Consider the following 16,328-nt stretch of genomic DNA (forward strand, 5'->3'; position numbering starts at 1 on the left):
GCGTTTTCTAGAGCGTCCCAAAGCAGTTTAGCAAATAGCTTTAAGTGAAAAGCCAGGGTAACCGGTTCTGGCTTATTGTGTGTGGGGGGTGAGGGGGGTGAGCTGGGAGCTGTGTGCTAAGGGTTCGATGCTTCTCCAGGGTAGGGGAGTTGGTAGGACCCGAGTGTCTGGCTGCTGCCAAGATCCAGGACAATGAAGGGAGTGAATCTAGTAGCTGCTTCCCAAATTCGCAGCAAAGAACAGTTACCTAACAATCCTTCCTGTTCTCCAACATCACTGTGATGTTGGCATTTTCTCAGCTTCATGAAATATGAACCTGTTTCCCAGGACTTGCTGAGTAACTTATCCTCTTATCCATCTGTCTGTCCATCCATCCATCCATCCATTCAGCCATTGTTGAAGACCTAGCCTCTGCCAGTTGTGCTAGGAACCAGGAATCCTTAGGGGAGAAAACAGAAACATCCCTGTGGCTCTGGCCTCATGGAGCCAATGGTCCAAACAACACTCACAGAAGCAGATTACTGAAACTCCAGTGTCCCTACTGGAGTGGGTCAAGAAGCAGCCCTGGGGGTTCCAGGAGGGGGTATGCACGTGGCCCGGACAGAGAGGCCGAAGCATTGCTGAGGGAGCACCATGCCGGCTGGATCTGAAGGAAGCCTGGGAGCTCTTCACAGGTGACAGAAGGCAGGGTCCCCCTGCATCTGCTCTCTCAGAAGGATGCGCTGCCCCTCTGGGCTGTGTGGATTGGCTGACAGAAGGAGAGAGCCAGAATGTCCTGTGTGGGCACTAGGTGGCTGCTCAGCTCTCACCCCTGGCCCAGGAGAACTGCCAGAGATAGCTGAGGGGCCACCAAGGGCCCCACATGGCTCCAAAGCTAATGGCTTTGTTTCTCCAGATCTTTCTGAGTCCAGAGCTTTGGCCCCAAATGCCCACTCATCCCTTTTTTAGCTGGTGGAATAGTAGCCCACGTGTTCAGGAACTGTCCCCAGATGGACAGACCGGCGGGGCCTGCAGCCCTGTGACAGCCACTCTCACCTTCTCCTGGACTAACAGATGCTGCAGAAGCTTCGGGAGGGTGAGCTGCAGGAAGGCAAGCCCCTGGCAGAGCTTGACCACCTGGGACACACCGACTGGGTAAGCTATGGCTACCCCCCACCTGGGGTCTGTGCCAGGGCCAGGGGGAGCCCTGCCGGGTCTAAAGACCATTTCTGTCTTCTCGGGGGCCCAGGCCCGACTCTGGGTGCAGCTCATGAGGGAACTCCGTCACGGAGTGAAGCTCAAGAAGGTGCAGGAGCAGGAGTTCAACCCCTTGCCCACTGAGTTCCAGCTCACCCCCTTCGAGATGCTGATGCAGGACATCCGCGCCAGGAACTACAAGCTCCGCAAGGTCATGGTGAGCTGCTGGGGACGGCAGCTTGCCCCCGAGCCTTCTGCCCGCTCGTGGCTCTGCAGCCTCCGCTCTGTGCGTTGGCTACTGAGTGGGTATTCAGATGTGCACAGACAGATGAGGCCCTGACCCATCTGGCTCCACCTGACACGGGGTGACTAGGACAGGGACACAGTGTGATTACGGCGGGGACATGGTGTGACTAGAGTGGGGACACGGTGTGATAAGGATGGGGACACAGTGTGACTGGGGCTGGGACACAGTGTGACACAGTGTAACAGGACAAGGTGTGACACTGTGATGTCAGGGACACAGTGTGACATCAGGGACACAATGTGACAAGGGTGGGGATACAGTGTGGCTAGGGCAGGGATGTGGTGTGACGTCAGGGACACGGTGTGATGTTGGGGACATGGGGTGATGTCGGGGACTCGGTATGATGTTGGGGACACGGTGTGACAAGAATAGGGAGAGGGGAAGTGTGGAGCATCCTGGAAGATTGTCCCATTTATACTCACGTGGCTCGTGCTGCGTGCCGGTTGTACTCTGCAAATTCTGCATGTGCGAGTTCATTCCAGTCTTGGGACAGCTGGGTCGAAGGGGCGCCACCGACCTTCATTTCCACACGAAGAGCCTGAGGTGTAGGGAAGGTGGGAGTGGTCATGGCAGCCACGTGCATGCCATGCTGCCGGGAGGGGGGGAAGGACGGCATGAGGACCAGGCCCCCAACTCCTCCCACGGCCCCTCCCACGGCCCCCAACTCCTGAGTGGGGATCAAGCCCTCAGCCTTAGCTGCCTCCCCCACAGGTCGACGGAGACATACCTCCCAGGGTGAAGAAGAATGCCCACGAGCTCATCTTGGACTTCATCCGCTCCCGGCCTCCACTGAAGCAGGTACGTGCGTGCTGCACGGGGCCTCCCCTCGTGGCCTTCCCACCCCAAGGGCAGACCGGAGGCCTCCCCCGAGGAGGTGGCTGGAAGGTTGGGTCTGAGATGGACCTGCCCCAGGAGCACGCAGGCCACCTCCGGCCTGCCCCCGCTGTGCCTGCTCCTGATAGGGCTGGCTGTGTGCGCAGTGTTCCTCCCTGCTCTAGTGTGTCTGTGGCGCAGCTCCACTGCCCTTCCTTCCTGGAACTGCCATACTCCCTCCAGGTCTCAGAGAGGAGGCTTCGCCCCTTACCCCAAAAGCAGAGGACCCTGCACGAGAAGATCCTGGAGGAGATCAAGCAGGAGCGGAGGCTGCGCCCAGTGAGGGGCGAGTGCTGGGGAGGCCGGGGTGAGCTTCCTCTGCTTCTGTTGCCCCCTCCCCACTTTCGCTCCTGCTCCGCTACCTCCCCACTCCATCCGCACCCCTCACTCTGCTGTCCTGCCCCACCTCCCTGCCTCCACCAGGGTTTGGCTCTCTGCCCTGCATTCTCAATGCCTGTTCAGGGGACACCAAATCCACGTCTTGCATCAACCTGTCCGTCACGGATGCTGGGAGCAACACGCAGCGCCCACGGCCCCGGGTTCTGCTCAAGGCCCCCACCTTGGCTGAGATGGAGGAGATGAATACATCTGAGGTCAGAGCCCGTAGATTCCTGGAAAGAGGCCGGGGTGGGGATGGGGATAAGTGAGAAGGACTGAGCCAAGGCAGCGTGGCGCATTCAGCTGCCGGCGTCCACCGCTCAGGGCTGAAGGCCGCACTCTTCTTTGGAGCTGGTCTCCTGCTGTGGCACTGGGTCTGCTCTGAAAGCAAACGTGGTGGGCCTTGGGAGCACTCCCCCATCTTGGTGGCTCAGACGGGTGACTGAAACAGTGGCCTTGGGTCACCTCTCCCCATGGCACAGAAAGGGCTGTAATGGACATGCCCCATCATCTTGGGGCTGGGAAGCTGAGTGCCCTCTGACTGACGTGAAAAGCCAGTGTGTTTCAGTGGGACACTCAGTGGGACGTTGATGGGATATCATGTCCCCACAGCCCCCAGAGCCCAAGGAAACCAGGGGTGGTAGTGATCCTAGTGGGCTACACCTGAGAGAGGACCGATCATCTCCAGGACCTCCCACAGGCCTCAGGAAAGGGTTTTTCTTTTGAGGTACTTGTTTCCACTGTCTAGAGGAGAGTGAGGCAGCAGCCCCCGGCCGGTGCAGGGACAGGCCGGAGATGCTGGCGGGCAGAATGGTCAGGTTGAGTGGTCAGGGCTGAGTCTGCTGTGTCCACAGGAGGAAGAGTCTCCGTGTGGGGAGGGGACACTGAAGCGGGACCGCTCCTTCTCAGAGCATGACCTGGTCCAGCTCCGGAGCGAAGTGTCTTCTAGCCTGCAGCCAGCCACTCAGCCCCAAGGAAGGCTGGAATCTTCCCGGCCCCGCGCAGGCAGCATGCACACTTGGAGGCCAAGCACCCAAGAGCAAGGCAAGTGGTGCCTCTCACCCCTTCTTTCTTGATTCTGCCCTGTGGGCATCATGTCCTGGCTTGGATCTTACTGTCCTCCCGAGCAGGCCGCACCCAGAGGGCACCGGGAGCTCATATCCGTAAGAAGGGTGTTTAAAGTTCAAGCCCAGATCTACCTCATTGCCTCAAGCAGGCATCCCTCACTTTTTTAACTTGAAAACCTTCTTACTAAATTAATCATCCACGTTTTTTGTAAGACACTTTTTAAAAACTTGAAAACATTCCCATAATTCTAATACCTAGAGATAATTATTATTACTATATTGGTATATTAATTGCCATATATATAGTAATGCCATATATGCCCATATATGATATTACTATATTGGTATATGAAAAGAAAATTGGGGGGTGCCTGGGAGGCTCAGAGGGTTGAGCCTCTGCCTTCGGCTCAGGTCATGATCTCAGGGTCCTGGGATCGAGCCCCGCATCGGGCTCTCTGCTCAGCGGGGAGCCTGCTTCCTCCTCTCTCTCTGCCTGCCTCTCTGCCTACTTGTGATCTCTGTCTGTCAAATAAATAAATAAAATCTTTAAAAAAGAAAAGAAAAGAAAATTGGATAGATGGACGATGGACGGATGGTTGTATGGATGGATGGATGGACGATGGACGTATACATGGATGATAGGATGGATAGATGGATGGATGGATGGATGATTGACAGATCTTTCTAGTCTTTTTTTCCTTCTCCCGTCAATGAGAAGGTGTCTGCAATGAACCAGATGGGCCATGCAGCATGTCATTTTATTTTTTATTTTTTTTTTAAGATTTTTATTCATTTATTTGACAGACAGAGAACACAAGTAGACAGAAGCAGGCAGATAGAGAGGAAGGGAAGCAGGCTCCCCGCTGAGCAGAGAGCCTGATATGGGACTCGATCCTGGGACCCTGAGATCATGACCTGAGCCAAAGGCAGCGGCTTAACCCACTGAGCCACCCAGGTGCCCGCAGCACGTCATTTTAGAACCTGACTTACCGTCACCTCCTTTTCCTGTTCCGCACAGAGGTCAACATAATCCTTCTGGCCACACAGGGTTAGTTAGTCCCACTGTTGTGAGGGCTGTGCTTCCCCAGGTGCTGACAGGACGTGGGTTTGTCCTCTCCCCTCCCCCACTGCTTCGACCAGACCTGGCCGCCTGCCTTCTCTGCCCTCAAGGTTACCCGGAGCCATCCTCTTGCACTCTGGCCACTCTCACGGCGGTGCTTTTCGGTAGCTGATACACTTGCTGGAGTGAAGGGGTCCAGGCCAGGCCAATTCCTTACCTCACTGTCCCCCAACTGTCCTCCAGACGTAGAGACCCTGTGGCGAACCGGCCTCTTGCCCCTTCGTCCTTTCCGCATCGAGAGCAGTAAGCGGCGTGAATGCAGGAGGCAGGCTTCCTGCGGGACTGGCGTCACCTGCTCTCCCCGAGGGCTCATTAACAGGGATCAGAGGTGGGGCCTCCCACAGGGGTCCCTTGGGCCTATGACACCGAGGTGCTCCCAATGTGGTTGATATGTTCTCTACATGTTCTTCGGCTTGATTACTCCCCCCATGGTCCCCATGTCTCCCTGGACACCAGTATCTGCCAGGTTGTCCTCACGGGACTTGTGTGCTCTGAGTCCAGGTCTGTTCCCGATGAGTGTCCAGGCCCAGCCTGACCCCAGCTCCCGACCACACAGTGACCAGGGCTCAGCAGAGGACAAGCCAGAGGCTTCCACAGCCCCAGACACCCATCACCTGTGGCTGGTGAGTGACAGAGGTGTTGTCGTCCACAGTGACTGGGTGGGGGCGTCCCTTGGGCCCTCCCCCTCATGTCTGCCTAGGACAAGGCCTGCAGGAGTGGGGCCCCAGGAGTGGGGCTGCTCCTTCAGCCCATGTGGCTGGGTCTGCTCTGCTGCCGCCTTCTGGGCCTTCTGGGCACGGCAGCCCGCTGGCCAAACGACCTTGCGAAGGGGATGCACAGGGGAAGTTCTTGGTTCGCTCTCTGTGAGAAGCTGGGGCCCCGGGCCCAAGGGCAGTGAGGAGGAAGACCGCAGCGTGAGCCTCGCACCCGGGCTCCCTCAGCCTCCCTGGGGGGGGACAGAGCTGACGACCCTGTGACTGGTGCTGTAATCATCCCACCCTTGAAGTTTTGTCAAGAGGCTCAGACGAGAACAGACGTCAAAATGCTGACAGGTGCCATATAAATGTGAGGTACCATGACACTGACGCTCTCCGCTCAGCCCCGTGTTAGTTCTTGCTGCATTAAAACGTCCCCCAATGGAACAGTATAAGCAACAAACTTCTATGATCTCACGGTTTCCGAGGTCAGGAATCCAGAAGCGGCCCGGCTGGGCAGGTGGGCAGATGGGCTCAGGCCTCCCCAGAGGTGGCCCTGGAATGGGGCTCCTCACGTGGCTATGCGTGGGAGGCCTTGGTGCCTCCACACGTGGCCCTCTCCCCAGGGCTCTTGGGTGTCCTCAGGACCTGGCGGCGGACTTCCCCTAGTGCTCGTGGTCTGAGAGAGACACCAAGGCAGACGCCAGTGTCAGCAGTGACTCACTTCCACTGTAATCTGTTCATTACAGTGACTAAGTACATCCTCAGCAGAGGAGAATTAAGCACCCCCACCCACTTTTTTTTCCTCTTTGGGTGAAGAACCAGAACAAGTTTTCTTACTTCTTCACTTCTTGCGCTGGAAGTGTTCCTTGATGACATCGAGACCTGGCTGTGCTGTAGACCTTCACGGGGTCTCCCTTCTGCCCCTCCCCTTGTTCCTCGTGAGGCTGACTTGGTGCTCGGAACACACGCCTCCGCCAGCTTGACACACGCGGGCTCAGCACTGAGATGGGCTTAGCGCTGGTCTAAGGCCATCGTGGATGAGGGTGGTCCCAGGCCCCCCGCATGACCCCTCCAGCAGCAGGGTCTTCCTGGGCCATGGCGGTGGGTCACGGGGGCAGCTGAGTCTTGAGTGCACGTGAGCCTGCACAGAACTCACGGGGGGCGGGGAAGGAGGAAGGCTTGCTTCTCGAAAGGATGTCCAAGAACTGGGGAAGTGGAGGTTTTTTGTTTTTTTTTTCTAAAGTAGACTCCACGCCCAGCGTGGAGCTTGAACTCACAACCCTGAGATCGAGACGTGCGCAGAGATTGAGAGTCTGACGCTGAACTGACAGAGCCCCCCAGGCGCCTCAGTATATTCTTTTTTTTTTTTTTTTTAAAGATTTTTTCTTTATTTATCTGACAGAGATCACAAGTAGGCAGAGAGGCAGGCAGAGAGAGAGGAGGAAGCAGGCTCCCTGCAGCGCAGAGAGCCCAATGTGGGGCTTGATCCCAGGACCCTGGGATCATGACCTGAGCTGAAGGCAGAGGCCTAACCCACTGAGCCACCCAGGTGCCCCTCAGTATATTCTTTTAATCAGTTGTTGGCGGGGGCGTGTTTTAAATGACGGGTCCCGTAAGTATATTCTTCTTAGCACGGATCTCGAGTGCTTTCCAAGAGGTTTGGCTGTCAAACTTCACACAAGCTCAGCGACCGTCCACCCTGGACACGTCTTACAGCCAATCTGACACACCCAGCCTGCTGGTCTCTGGTCCTGACGTGAGACTTCTTGGCCACGTGTGCTGTTCGTGTAACACGTGTGAGGCTCCCAGGGAGTTGTTCAGGCTGCCGGAAGCCAGACAACCTAACGCTTCGGGCAGGAATGAGAACACGGGCCCCCAGACTCTCCCCAGACAACAGCCCTAAAGAGGATAACCCACTGGCCGTCGGAAACCAAACACAGGCACCCAGCGCCCATCTTCATGATGCCCTCATGGGCTGGTGCCCCTCAGGATGCCTCATCTCGGCAGCTAACATTTTAAATGTGGGCTGCGCACTGAGGGCTGTGTTTCCCCACTGAGCGGCATACAACCCCCCCTCACAGGAGAGGAACTGAGACCTGGAGAGCTCGAGCTCCACCCTCCCTTCCCAGAGGGAGCCCCGAGCACTCTCACATGGTAGGCGGCTGTGGCTGGCAGGACACATGCCGCCTCCGGACGGACTGACTCAGAGCCCTGCGGGCTGGTGAGCACTGGGCTGGGCAGTGCGCAGGGGTGCCTGGGGCCTTCTACTGCCGGCGAGGAGAGAGCTCTGTGGGGAAGGGTTCCAGTAGCAGGAGAGGGGCCTGGGAACCCTGGCTGGCGTCGATCGGCTGTCATGTGTACTTGCAGGTGGGGGACGAGGGAGGAGGCCGGCATTTCAGGTCGGGGAGGGCTGTGCACACAGGTGGGGCTGGCTACAGGGGGTTGGTCCTCAGCGGGCCGGGGTGGGCTGGGTCGCAGGAGAGCTCGCTTGCTGCTGCACGACCCCATCAGAGAAGTCATGAGGAGCATGTATGGCTCCCAGGGGTAGACGAACTGAAGAGTGGGGTGTATTAGGAGGTTGCTGGGCGTGGGTAGACTGAGGCCATGAAGATTCCAGAGTCCTCAGAGAAGAGAGGCCCTTGTGGACAGACCCTTGAAGGGCCTCGTTCCCAAAGACCTAAGCAGTACTGACCGCTCGCCCCTTCTGTCCCCAGGAGTTCAGCCATCCCGTGGAGAGCCTTGCTCTGACTGTGGAGGAGGTGATGGATGTGCGCCGCGTGCTGGTGAAGGCCGAGATGGAGAGGTTCCTGCACAACAAGGAGCTCTCCAGCAGTCTAAGGAAGGGGAAGGTGAGCTGGCCCGGATCCTGCTGCTCCCCTGTCGGGCAGGAGCTCTGGGTCGAGGGCAGGCCAGAACCCAGGCCAGCCCGAACCCAGGGCTGCTTCCTCACTAGGCAGGACAAGCTAATTTGGGCCTTTTCTTACAGATTTGCTGCTGCTGCCGAGCCAAGTTCCCGCTGTTCTCCTGGCCACCCACCTGTCTCTTTTGCAAGAGGTGAGCGTCTGTAAGCACCCGGGCAGTGATTAACATGGCAGGAGGTAAGCGTCTCCAGGCCGGCCCTGACCAGTCAGACCTCCTGGGATCGTGGGGATGTTCTGTCATGCGCCATGGGCTAGTGCAACTTGGAACATAATTTTTAATTTAATTTTAATAGCTAAGGGGCTCCCACCTTCAGCCACAGTGGGGTAACAGGCATTAGAACAGGCACTTTCCACCTGAAACAACCAAAAAATCCCATAAAAACCAGAAAACCCAAAGTACAGGAAGCAGTGGCTTTCAAGATACTGGATATCAGGTAATAGCAGGAAACAGGGTGAGCCCCATGACTGCCTCAGAGGCCTAGAGTTTCTAGGTCAAGGCCTAAAGAGATCAAGGCAGCTGAAGGTCTCAGAATGTACTTCCCGCAGGAAGAGAGCAGTCTGCAGGGTGAGATCCCCCCAGAGTAGTCAGCAGGGTTCTAATCAGCACACACAAGCAAGGAAATGACTGAAGGCTGGGGAAGAAGCTCCCTGAAGGAGGGACAGGCTCCAAGTCTGGCCCACTACCTGTTCTGTAAATAAAACTTTATTGGAACAAAGCCACATCCTTTGTTTCTTCATTATTCATTTAGCCACACCTAAAATGTTTACTATCTGACCCCTTACAGAAGAAGTGTTCTGACCCTGTGCTAAAGCTTTAAGGCATAGTGTGTGTTCCCACCAGCCATGGTGGAAGTGCTGGAGGTCATGAGCCGGGAAGTCGGACACAGAGGAAGGTCTTGTCCCACAAGTGGGGAATAAGTACCCCTAGGCCAAGCATTGTTCCAGACCTAAAATTTAAAAATAAGCAAGACCTAAAAGGACCAAACCATTCCCAAGTATCTTAAATGCTTCCCAGAACAAAGCTCAAGAATAGGAATAAAATAAACAGCACCCAGCAAGATAAAATGTCTGGCATCTAATCAAAGATATTAGCCACGTCAAGAAGCAGGAAAGCATGACCCTTGACAGAAAAATCCAGCAAAATCACCCAGAACTGACAGAGACATTAGAATCAGTAGATAAGTACATTAAAAGTTTTGAACTGTATTTCATATGTTCAAAAAGTTACAGGAATGAACGATCTGAAGAAGACTCAAAGTCCCAGACATAAAAAACAGAATGTTTGGGTGAATGTTCAGAATTACACCAGATAAAATTAATGGCAGATTAAACATTCAGAAGAATGTATAGAAGAAAAAATTAGTGAACTCAAAGAGAAAGCAATACAAACTGTCTAAAATGAAAACACTGTGGGGGCGCCTGGGTGGCTCAGTGGTTAAGCCTCTGCCTTCAGCTCAGGTCATGGTCCCAGGGTCCTGGGATCGAGCCCCACATCGGGCTTCCTGCTCAGTGGGGAGCCTGCTTCCCCCTCTTGCTCTGCCTATTTGTGATCTCTCTCTTTCTCTCTCTGTGTGAAATAAATAAATAAAATCTTTAAAAAAAAAACTTTAAAAAAATAAATAAAATGAAATGCTGTGAGAAAAAATAATTTAAAAAACGAAAATGGTCCCAGTGAGCAGTGGGTTAACGTTAAGAAGTCTAATATAGACGTCATCAAAGTCCCCAAAGGAAAAGGGGGGAGGAAGACAGAAAGCATTTGAAGAAATAATAGCTAAAAAGATTTTAAAGTTCGATGATAAATAAAAACTCACAAGAAACTCAACCCCAAGCACAAGGAACATGAAAAAAATTACACCAAGCCACATATTAACCAAAGTGATCAAAACTGTAATAAACAAGGGCGCCTGGGTGGCGCAGTCGGTTAGGCCACTGCCTTCGCCTCAGGTCATGATCCCGGGGTCCTGGGATCGAGTTCTGCATCGGGCTCTCTGCTCAGCGGGGAGCCTGCTCTCTCTCTGCCTCTGCCTGCCTCTCTGCCTGCTTGTGCTCTCTCTGTGACAAATAAATAAATAAAATCTTAAAAAAAACCCAACTGTAATAAAGATTAGATTTTGTTTATTTATTTTAGAGAGAAAGCAGGGGAGCAGAGGGGAGGGACAAGCAGACTCCACGCTAAGTGTGGAACCTGATGTAGGCTAATGCAAAATCAAGGGTCGGGTGCTTAACCAGCTGAGCTGCCCAGTGCTCCAAGAGAAATTCTTGAAACCAGGCGGCAGGTAAAGACATACCGAGAGGGGCACCTCGGTGGCTCAGTGGGTTAAAGCCTCTGCCTTCGGCTCAGGTCATGATCTCAGGGTCCTGGGATCGAGCCCCGCATCGGGCTCTCTGCTCAGCAGGGAGCCTGCTTCCCTTCCTCTCTCTCCCTGCCTCTCTGCCTGCTTGTGATCTCTGTCAAATAAACAAATAAAATCTTAAAAAAAAAAAAAAAAAGACATACCGAGGGCACAGACAAGGTGGTGGCAGGCTTCTTGGAAACAAGCAAGAGGACAGTAAAAGAGCATTTCGAAGGACAGAAAAACTGCCCATCTAGAATCCTGTACCCAGCAACAGTATGCTTTAAAAACAAAGACAAAAAGTAGAAACATCTCCAGAAATACAAAAACTAAGAGTTCTTCAGCAGTAGACCTGCACTCAAGCGAACGTTCAGTGAGGTCCTTTACCTGATGGAGTCTCAATCCACACGGGGACGCTCAGTAGCAGCCAGTAAGCGAGCACAGACTGCTTTCTCACAACTCTGCACAAGATGAATCGAGATCCAGCAGCCAATGGGGGGAAATGCAGTGTCCGCTGCCCACTCAGTAATTACCAGGCAGCCTCCAAATTAACAGCAGCATCTCACAGGATTCATAACATCTCTGAGTAAAAAGTATCATCACAATGGCATTAAAGCTAAGGAGATCAGAAGTATGCTGACGGAAGTTCTTTATCATCTGTGTGAAGTGCTAAACTACGTTGATGTATTAATCATTAATTTCAGTGTAGATCACAAAGAACATTAGCAGAGATTAAAGGCATTCCCGTCATAATGGTGGGGGGAGAAATAACTATTCTGAACACTTGACCTACCTAACAACAGAGTCAAAATACGTGGAGTAAAAATCTGAGCAAGTTGCAAGGAAACATTGATAAGTCCCTCGAGGTTCAAGAGCCTTCTCTCAACAACGGACAGGACGCGAAGACAGGAGGGTATGACATAGGCCACAGGAGACTTGAATGCTACCAACCGACTTGATCCGACATTCACAGCACACACAGCTGAGCCCAGCAGAATGTACTTCTCAGGTGCCCACGGAATGGTTCCCAAACAGACCATATTCTGGGGCACAGAACACGTCTCACACACGCAGGACTCAAGGCAAGTAAGTCCCTGCCGCAGCAAAGTAAAGTTGACCCAGAGGTTTCTAGATGGCGGACCGATTATAAAACAGACAGACAGTCTGCCCTTGGCTCAGGTCATGATCCCAAGACCCTGGGATGGAGCCCAGCGTTCCCTCTCCCTCTGCCCCTCCCCCAGCTGGCACGTGTGTGCACTCTCTCTCCCTCAAGAAAATAAATAAAAGTTAAAATGAAACAAAACAAAAAGTCCATGCAAGATGACACCGTCTGTTCTTTTAAGAAATGAATTTGGAAAATTTGTCCCCTGATGTAACTTTGTAGATAGTATGCACGATACCCCATTTCTTTTATTTTACATTTAAATGTGTATCTTTGTCAATCACACTTGGATCTGGAGAAGGGAAACCAGTGAGGAAGGACCCTCTGAGGACAGGCTTTACGGGACAGGACCCCTGGGTCTCCATCACAGTCGTCTCTCTGTCAGGTTTTTTTCCCAAGAAAGCATTCATTCTCGAAGTCAGGAATGGGGAATAACAAGATGTCCGTCACAGCGAAACTGAGCCACTCACCCATGGCCCCTGTGGCTCGGGGGGCTTGTGGTGGGGAGTGTCAGGCATGTGAGAAAACCCAGACCAAACTGTCCAGAGAAAGAGCTGTGAGGGACACACATATTTTGGATGTACAGCTAATTAAAGAGAAAAGCAAGATTTGGGGATGAACTAAGTGAAATACTGAACGAATGGGGGTCGAGCAGGGGAGGCAGTTGACGGTGGGAATGGTTTCTCTGTGGCCTCTTCACAGCTGACCCCTTCTTCCCTTCCAGGGCTGTCTGCGCTTCCTGCAGCATTAAGGTGAGCAGCATCTGGGGCCTGAGCAGGGCCCCCAGGTACGCGACGTGTCCTGTGACTGATGTGGCTTGTCAAGAGTCGCAGAACTGGGGGGGGGGGGGTGGCACACCCTTTTTCTTTCTCCGAGAGGACAGAACTGGGAGTGCCGTCTCCTGGGAGCAGGTCACACATGGACCAGCCACCTTGTTCATCTTCCTCCACACAGAACCCACTCCTAACACTTCCCAAAACTGCGCAGCTTTTATTTTTATTATTTTTAGAGTGGGGGGAGGGGCAGAGGGAGAAGCGGACTCCCTGCTGAGCACAGAGAAAGGGGCCGGACTCTATCTCATGACTGGATTCAAAATCAAGGGTCAGACCCTTAACTGACTGAGCCACCCAGGTGCCCCGAGACTGTGGAGTTTTTAAAAACTTGTAAGTGGTCTTTAACATTCCACGTTAGCAGGCTAGTGCTAGGAAAAACCCTTCACTCCCCCTGTGAAAGTCCCAATTTCTGACACTACAGCCTCCTTGAACGTTTCCGGACAGGCTCTGCACAGCACTCGGGGGCGTCTGTACCTGCAGACAGACAGGCACAGAAGGTTCATCACACTTAGAACCATGTCGTCCTGGTTCACCTCAGCCTAGAAACCAGGGGTGCTGGAAAGGGGTTTTCCCACCATGATTTCCAAACCTTCTGTGTCCTGCCATTTCACGGGAAAGCTCCGTCTCAGCACGTGGGCCAGGTCACGGGTGGTGCAAGCGTCCGTCTACATGGGCACAGGTTGTGGCTGGCGCGGGTACCAAGCAAGGGCGCCCACACCTACAGACGGCAGCATGGAGTGGGGCAAAAGGATGGCCTCTCGACACCCCCAGGGGGTCACACGGGCCCAGAGCAGGTGTGTGGGTGTGTGCATGTGCCTGTCCCTGTGGGTGCCTGGTTCATATCTCCCTGTGTGTGTTGTAGATGAAGATGCCTTCTAAGAAGTTTGCACACATTCCCGTCTACACGCTGGGCTTTGAGAGTCCACGGAGGGTGTCAACTACCGACACGACACCGACCCAGAGAACAGAGCCCTTCCAGTGAGTCCCTTTGCCCTTTGCTGATGTCACTGGGGTCACAGGCACTGATAGTAACACCAGAGCTGGGTGCAGGGTGGTTTGCGAGGACACTCCCAGGACGTGGAAATCCAAGGCAGTCGTCCAGGAAGAGCGGTCTCAGATGGGTCTGGGGGCTGAGTGGGAGGAGCTGGAATCTGAAGTGGGGAGCCGATCCCAGGCCTCCCACTAACTCTCAAGGGAAGGCTTTTGCTGGGGAGAGGGGATGGGGGTGGGCTGTGGATACGGAGAGACAGGAGGGGACGTCCCTGACGGCTCTGTCCTGCTCCAGATCACTGCAGGGGTCCCAGTGGCAGAGTGTGGAGGAGGCATTCCCGCACATCTACACCCATGGCTGTGTCCTCAAGGACGTCTGCAGCGACTGCACCAGCTTCGTGGCAGACGTGGTTCGCTCCAGCCGCAGGAGTGTGGACGCGCTCAACACCACGCCTCGCCGAACCCGCCAAACCCAGTCTCTCTACGTCCCCAACACCTGGACTCTCAACTTCAAGTGACGGCTCTCAACCTCTGGGCCACCAGCCAGAGGCTCTTCAAGGCAGCCAGGCCTCTGGGGAGGAGCCAGGCTAGTCCTGCCCCGGCTGAGAAGCTCCTGGTCCTGGAGCACAGCTGCCAGCTGCCCTCCCGAGTGTGCATGTACATATATACATATATAGATACATTTATATAATACACACACAGCCTATATATTTATAGACATGTTTCCTGGCCCCAGAGTTTATTTGGGGTCAGGCTCACTACAGGACCCTCCCTGGGGGAGGCTGTTTCCTTTGGGAGTTCTTGGGAGTTGCTGGGGTCGGGGACGGGACATGAGTGGGTTTTCTCACTCAGGAAAAAGGGCAGGTTGGAGATACAGCAGTGGGCTCCAGGCGCCAGAGCTCTGGGAAGACCCTCATCCCAGGGTTTGTTCTCTTCTCCATCCCAAGGATAAGAACACAGCAGTTTCCCCTCCCCGGGAGGATGTCCAGGCTGGGACAGGAGGCTTTGGTCCCCAGGTAGATAGGGGTACTCTGAGTGGAACCTGGCCTGCGGAGGCAGCTGGAAAGATCAGGAGTGGGCAGCCTGCTAGCAGCATCATAGCCTTCCAGTTGGAAGATCCAAGGCCAGGCTCACTCCTTGCCCCCTGGCCAGCACCCAGGCCCCAGCCATCCTCCCAGACTCAGAGGAGCAGAGATGGTGCTGGTTCCAGGGCCCCAGTGATGCTGCTGATCCTTGTACGGGGAGGAAGTCTGTCAATGTGTACACCCAGCTGCTCTGGGCCTAATAAAGGCGGTCTCACAGTCTTCCGTCTGGGGTGTGGACTGAGAACTCCGGAGCCACAGTGATGGGCACAGTCTCTGAGGGCAGAAGCTGGGCTCTTAAGGGCCACCGGCTCTCTGGTGTTCATTCAGGATGCCCACCATGAGACAAGGCCGCTCACACCCACTCCTGTCCATGAGGCCCGACTTCCCGATCTGGCTATCCCAGTCCCACAGCCAGCAGGGCTGCTGCATGTGGCTCAGCCTGGAGCCTGTCAACTGCCAGCCTTGTCCCCAGACCCCTGCTCCTGTTCTCCATGCAGATGACCTCCCTGGGGTTTGTGGGGAAGGGGGCAGCTCCCACTGCTCTTCAGGAGAATGGCTGAAGCTCCTGTGTGCTTGGCCTGCCACATGCATCTGGGAGGTGGCTTGTCATCCCACCTTATAGGAAAGGAAACTGAGGCTCAACAGGGAAGGAATTTGGCCAAAGAAACAGCTCATTTGTGACCTCAACCCAGGCCTATGAGATGCCAGGTTCTAGCTGCCTGCCACGTGCACAGGGGCCCAGAAGAGGCCCTGAGGGACAGGACTTGTTACAGAGGGACCTGCTGGAGAGGTAGCTCATCAGCAGGTTACACTAAATTGCAACAGTCCATTAAAAACAGCCAGTTTCCAACACCTCTGGGCATTTCATGGGCAGGGAGTATTACTATTTCCATTTAAAGATGAGACAGCAAAGGGGTTTCTGGGCAGCTCAGTTGGTTAAGTGTCCAGCCCTTGATTTCCGTTCAGGTCATGACCTCAGGGTTGTGAGACTGCGCCCCTCATTGGTCTTTCCCCCCCCCCCAGGCATGGAGCCTTCTCCCTCTCTTAAAAAGAAAAAAAAAAAGAATGAGGAAGCAGACACAGAGAGGGTGAAGATTTGCTCCTGGTCACACAGCCAGCAGTGGGAAAGCTAACCTTTGTGCAGCAACCTCCCTCAGTTAGAGCTCCTGGGAGGTGAGCTCTGCTGTCACTGTTTTCATTACACAAGCGAGGAAGTGGGCCAGGCCCACGTTCCCAAGAACGGGAATCCAAGGTTCTACTCCACGCGGGAATGCTTGGAAATAAGTAGAAACCCATGTTGGGACATCTGGGCTGAGCCACAGGGGCCACATAACCCTTGGAGGCGAAGTTGGGAGGTGCTGCCCCATCTTGCAGGCCCCCTCCTG

General features: G+C 54.3%; 1 protein-coding gene across 3 annotated transcripts in view; it reads left to right on the forward strand.

Annotated features, from left to right (window-relative positions):
* The window catches only part of SPIRE2 (spire type actin nucleation factor 2), a 32,458-nt gene extending 17,296 nt beyond the window's left edge, over positions 1-15,162 (forward strand). The window contains exons 4-15 of one of the 3 annotated variants that reach the window (XM_045076500.1): positions 1,054-1,134; positions 1,229-1,393; positions 2,195-2,281; positions 2,540-2,663; positions 2,819-2,949; positions 3,589-3,778; positions 5,423-5,544; positions 8,334-8,468; positions 8,606-8,673; positions 12,760-12,787; positions 13,731-13,846; positions 14,154-15,162. In XM_045076500.1, coding sequence (XP_044932435.1) covers positions 1,054-1,134; positions 1,229-1,393; positions 2,195-2,281; positions 2,540-2,663; positions 2,819-2,949; positions 3,589-3,778; positions 5,423-5,544; positions 8,334-8,468; positions 8,606-8,673; positions 12,760-12,787; positions 13,731-13,846; positions 14,154-14,376 — 1,470 coding nt within the window. In that variant the 3' untranslated portion in view covers positions 14,377-15,162. Of the gene's footprint in view, positions 1-1,053; positions 1,135-1,228; positions 1,394-2,194; positions 2,282-2,539; positions 2,664-2,779; positions 2,950-3,588; positions 3,779-5,422; positions 5,545-8,333; positions 8,469-8,605; positions 8,674-9,086; positions 9,258-12,759; positions 12,788-13,730; positions 13,847-14,153 lie in introns of those variants that run through there. The other 2 variants (XM_045076499.1, XM_045076501.1) reach the window with 2 other exon arrangements.
* Positions 15,163-16,328: the final 1,166 nt, after the last annotated feature.

The sequence above is a fragment of the Mustela putorius genome, unplaced genomic scaffold, assembly GCF_011764305.1.
Source record: "Mustela putorius furo isolate JIRA1106 unplaced genomic scaffold, ASM1176430v1.1 tig00000174_pilon_pilon_pilon, whole genome shotgun sequence".
Lineage (NCBI taxonomy): Eukaryota > Metazoa > Chordata > Mammalia > Carnivora > Mustelidae > Mustela > Mustela putorius.